The following is a 5,114-nucleotide window of genomic DNA, read 5'->3' on the forward strand; positions in this document are numbered from 1 at the left end:
AGACAGCCAAAAGATAGTAATTTACAGAAGATGCTTGCAAAGTCCAAGCAAGGCTCAGAAGTAGAATTTGAGTTGAGAGCAGATGAAGCCATAGTTAAGTAGAGAAGATTATGCATTCCGAGTATTAGTGAGCTTAAAGGTGCTATACTAGATGAAGCTCACAATTCAGCTTACGCTATGCATCCAGGAAGCACCAAGATGTACGAAACTTTGAAGAAAACTTATTGGTGGCCTGGTATGAAGCGAGAGATAGCCGAATATGTTGATAAATGTTTGATCTGCAAACAGGTTAAACCAGTGAGACAAAGGCCAGGAGGACTCCTTAATCCACTGCCAGTGCCGGAAGCGAAGTGGGAGCATATTACCATGGATTTTCTATTTGGATTACCTCGTACTACTGGTGGACATGATAGTATATGGGTCATAGTAGACAGACTCACCAAGACAGTGTGGTTTTTACCGATTAATGCGACGTCTACACTAGATCAGCTAGCTAAGCTATACATCGATAGGATTGTGAGTCAGCATGGAGTGCCAGTGTCCATAGTTTCATATAGGGATCCAAGGTTTACTTCTAAGTTTTGGCCTAGTGTGCAGAAAGCAATGGGAAAAAGTTGAAGTTCAATATAGCGTTTCATCCCCAGACAGATGGTCAGTCAAAGAGGACCATCCAGACCTTAGAAGACATGTTGAGAGCATATGTCCTTCAGTTTAAGGGAAGTTGGGATACCCATTTATCACTTATGGAGTTTGCTTATAATAACAGCTATCAGTCTAGTATCGGCATGGCACCATTCGAGGCTTTGTATGGCAGACCATGCAGAACTCCTGTATGCTGGAACGAAGTGGGAGAGCGAAAGCTAGTTGGTCTTGAGTTGGTACAAGTTACGTCAGACAACATTAAGTCGATTAGAGAGAACCTGAAGATAGCTCAAGATCGACAGAAGAGCTATGCAGATAAGCGACGAAGAGACTTAGAATTCCAATTTGGAGATCAGGTTTTCTTAAAGTTATCTCCGTGGAGAGGTGTTCTTCGCGGAAAGGTAAGTTGAGTCCTAGATATATTGGTCCTTATCGGATAATAGAACGAGTTGGACCAGCAGCCTATAGACTTGAGTTGCCAACAGAACTTTCCCGAATACATGATGTTTTCCATGTGTCCATGTTGAGGAAATATATTCCAGATCTATCACATGTGGTGCAAGCACAACTGGTTGAGCTGAAAGAAGACTTGAGTTATAAAGAAGAAGCGGTTCAGATCCTCGACAGAAAGGAGCAAGTTTTGAGGAACAAAATGATCCCACTCGTGAAGGTCCTTTGGAGACATCACGGAGTGGAGGAGGCAACCTGGGAGTCAGAAGACCAGATGAGGAGGAGTTACCCGACACTCTTCACCTAAGGACTTCTAAATTTCGAGGACGAAATGTCATAAGGGGGAGGTAAGTTGTAAACCCGTGACTTTTCTTGGATTATTTGCTTTTGTCACACATTGTAGGATGTTGGATTTAAGTTATTGTTGTTCCATTGTTGAAGAAAATGGCAAAGCTTTTGGTTGAAGTTGTCTTTAATAATTTTGGAATTTATAAATAAAGAAAATAAAAGAAAGGGAACAAAGAAAAAGAAAATAAAAGAAAAGAAAAGGAAAAGGAAAAGGAAAAGGAAAAAGGAGAAAAAAAAAAGAAAATGAAAGAAATTGGAAACCCATTCGGTGCTTAGGGTTTAAAGTGAGAACCCAATCATTTCAGCCCATTTCTCCATCATTTCCCATTATATTTCCAGAGCATTTCGAGAAAGAGAGTGAAGGAAGAGGAAGAAGAAGTTGCTGCAGGTTGGAGGTTGAAGAAGGGAGGAAAAGCTCATGCAAGTACAACCACAGAAGAATTTGGGTTCAACCTTCCCATCTCTGGTTTTTAAGTAGGTTTGAGCTACACAAGAAGAACTAAGAGGTGAGGCCTTACTTTCTTGAAATTTAATCTATTTTCTAACAAATTTCATGAAGGAAGCTTAAGCTAAATCTGATGTTAATTAATGGTTTTTGAAAAGGAAAGCAGAGCACAGAATTTTCGTGCAAATCAGAAGGATCTCTACTTTTCTCTGGTTTTTCGAACATTCTGGAGTGTACAGGTTGTATTAGAATCTCAATTGGGTATAGTTGGAAATCCTATTCAATTTCTATAACTTTCATGAAGAATTCGTGAGCCAAAAATTACTAGAAGTAGGTTTAATTTCAGGAGAAAGGTAGAGGGTAGCAGAGAAGCACGAATCTGTATTCTCTGTGTTCGAGGGATTTCTGGACAACTCCGTTGGGAATCTCGTTTTTATTCCTTCAGGTAAGTTGTAGAGGGTTCCAAAATGAAGATTTTAATATATAGTACATTAATTTTGGTCAAGTATTGAGGAAGTTATGAGTATTGGAAGTTAGGGTATTGAATCTGGAAAATCTGGAAAGAAAATGTGAATTGTGATTTTATTTCTAGAATTTAGAATTCATGAGTATGGAAAGACAAGACGATTTATAGTTCTGATGTTCGGTTTCGGTTGTTTGACAGGCCAAGAGGTAATAGGCTGAGTCTACAGACCAGGGAACTAGCCAAGACTGTGAGTGACAAAACAAATTTCAAAAATGATTTCTAAACTGTAATTTATGCTTTAAATGGTTTACATGCTTGAATATGAACTTATGACTGATACATGATTTCTATGGATGGTTTCAAGCATAAGTTTTGAGCTTAGATTTTCTAATGAAGTTTATATACGAGCACGTGATTATTGACTTCCTGAAAAGTAGTTGAAACAATACCATTTAAGGTAAAGTATGTATTAGCGAGCACTGTTAGAGATTTTCAGTTTTTCACGAGCAGACCGAGTAAGCTTGAGTTTTACGAGAGATAAAGATAAGTAGGCATGTTTTAATATTTTCATGTGGCTTTCTGAGACTTTTATTGACTACATGACTGAGATATTGAGCCTGAGGCTATATGGTACCGTGTGCACACATGTTATATTCCGTTGTTGACGTTCAGTGTACTCCATGACAACGATGCTGTCGGGAGTGCTAGGGGGGCCCTACTACGACAAAGACGATGGGAGTGCTGGGCGGGCCTCACTACATCGTAGAGCTAGTAAACGTTGGTTGTACTGGGCGTGCCCTACACAACATTGATTTGTCATGTTAGTTAAAATGTTTTATATACTTGATATGCCTTGCTAGATTTTAATGACGTACTTGCGGAACATTTGAGAAATATTTTAGCATTACATGTTTATGTTTAACGCTTTGATTGAACAGATTTATACGTTTAAAGGTTTATCACATGTTCTGATTTGTGGATTTACAGTTTTAAATTTAGTCACTCACTGGGCTTCGTAGCTCACTCTTTCAAAATGTTTTCCACTTTTCGGGTAGAGATTGAGCTCCCGGTGCCTGATAACTGCGAAAATCTGTTTTCTCCTAAAAGTTTCCAGATCAAGATTCATACGTGGGTGGAGTTGTACATTGTGTCTGTTTATATTGTAAATGTCTTTGTAAGAACTGGATAGTTTATGGTTGTGTAAGCACTAGATGTCGTGGTTGTGTAAACCTCAGTTGGATATGTTTTTGGTTGTGATATCTCTATTAGGTTATTTTCCAAACCGAGTTATGTCAGGACTGCACTTCATGTGTGTCTAAAGGTTTTCAGGGATTCCGTTGTGTTGTGTTCATGTAAAGTATTTTATATCTAAGATTAGTATGTTTATCAGGTTCAACGACACCCTTGATGATATCTGTTGGCTTCATGCCATCTCCCTGACTAAGCTAGCAGTAGTCTGGGAGAGGGTGTGACACCCTTGATGCGGCGTCGCAAGGAGAATGTGCAAGACTGCTCATCGCATTAGAGGAGAAAGAAAGAAGGAGAAAAGAAGAGGAGGAGAAAAAGGAGAAAATGGAGTGTGCAAAGCTCATCATGGTAGAAGGAAATCGCAGAAGAAGACTGCAAGATGAGGAAATGCGCAGTAATAATGAACTCGCAAGGCTTGAAGAAATAAGGCGGAGCGAGGAGGAACAACGTCTATTGCTGGCCTCCGAGCAGTTTGTAGAAGAGTTCGAGAGAGAAGAAAGAGAAGAAGAAGTGGAAGAGAAAAAGAAGAAGGAAGAAGAGAAAAAGAGATTAGAAGAGGAGAAGGAGAAGAAGCGTGAAGCTAATAGGAGGCGCTTACAAAAGAAGAAGGGTAAAGAACTCGCGGAGCGAGAGAAGAAGGAACAACGCAAGGAACAAGAAAGAAAACAAAGGAAACAATCCTGCCTTGCATTGGCCAAAGGAAAGGGAAAAGTAGTCGCAGAAAGCAGCAAGCCCTCGTTGGCAAAGGCACGTCCATCCAGAAAGAAAGAAAATGACAACTTGTTGATGGAGATGGGCTTTTACCCTGCACCAACGCCACTACCTGACCTCATCATGAGCGTGATTGTGGAGAATGGCTAGGACACATTTTGCCAGTGTTCAGCCATTGTTTTCAAAAGGTAGTGTGTGACTTTTGCCATGGACGGCTACATGGCAGGGATGTGGTGACCATAAAAGGGCAAGTGGTGCCGTTCAGCGCAAAGGACATCAATGAACTATACAAAATGAAGGATAACCCGGATGCACTGGGTAACAAAATTATTGATGATCCCACGGAGCAACAATTGGAAGATGCGCTGCGAGTATTAACGCAATCGGGCCTGAAGTGGTCGGTTTCTTTAAAAGGCATCAAGACCCTGGCGTCCAAGACTCTGCTTCCGAAGGCAAGGCTTTGGGTTTATCTGGTTAAAAAGCGGTTGATCCCAACTTCTCATGACAAGACCATTTCAAGGGATCGAGTCATGGCCGCATACTGCATAGCACGTGACATTACTATCGATGTGGGCCGGTTGATTGCAAGTCAAATTCGAGGCTTTGTGGGGCACATTAGAGGACAATACTTCTTTCCATGGACTGTTTCAAGTTTGTGCCTGTCACTGGACGTAGGCATTGAGGAGGAACCCCTGGAAGAAGTCCATGGCCTCATCAATATCAAAATCCTGAGGCTACTCCTCAAAGACTCCCCGCATTACCCAGAGTTACCCTTAAAGAGGCCCGCAATCGATCTCAATGCGC

The 5,114-nt window shown here is 40.9% G+C and overlaps 1 protein-coding gene across 1 annotated transcript; it reads left to right on the forward strand.

Annotated features, from left to right (window-relative positions):
- Positions 1–3,802: 3,802 nt before the first annotated feature.
- On the forward strand, positions 3,803–4,871 carry LOC150029961 (uncharacterized). Its single transcript, XM_090310216.1, has one exon. The coding sequence runs from the start codon at positions 3,924–3,926 to the stop codon at positions 4,458–4,460; it is 537 nt and encodes a 178-aa protein (XP_090166342.1). The 5' UTR covers positions 3,803–3,923; the 3' UTR covers positions 4,461–4,871.
- The last annotated feature ends 243 nt before the right edge of the window (positions 4,872–5,114 follow it).

Source organism: Benincasa hispida, unplaced genomic scaffold, assembly GCF_027475165.1.
Source record: "Benincasa hispida cultivar pf3 unplaced genomic scaffold, pf3_genome.v1.1 HicScf75, whole genome shotgun sequence".
NCBI lineage: Eukaryota > Viridiplantae > Streptophyta > Magnoliopsida > Cucurbitales > Cucurbitaceae > Benincasa > Benincasa hispida.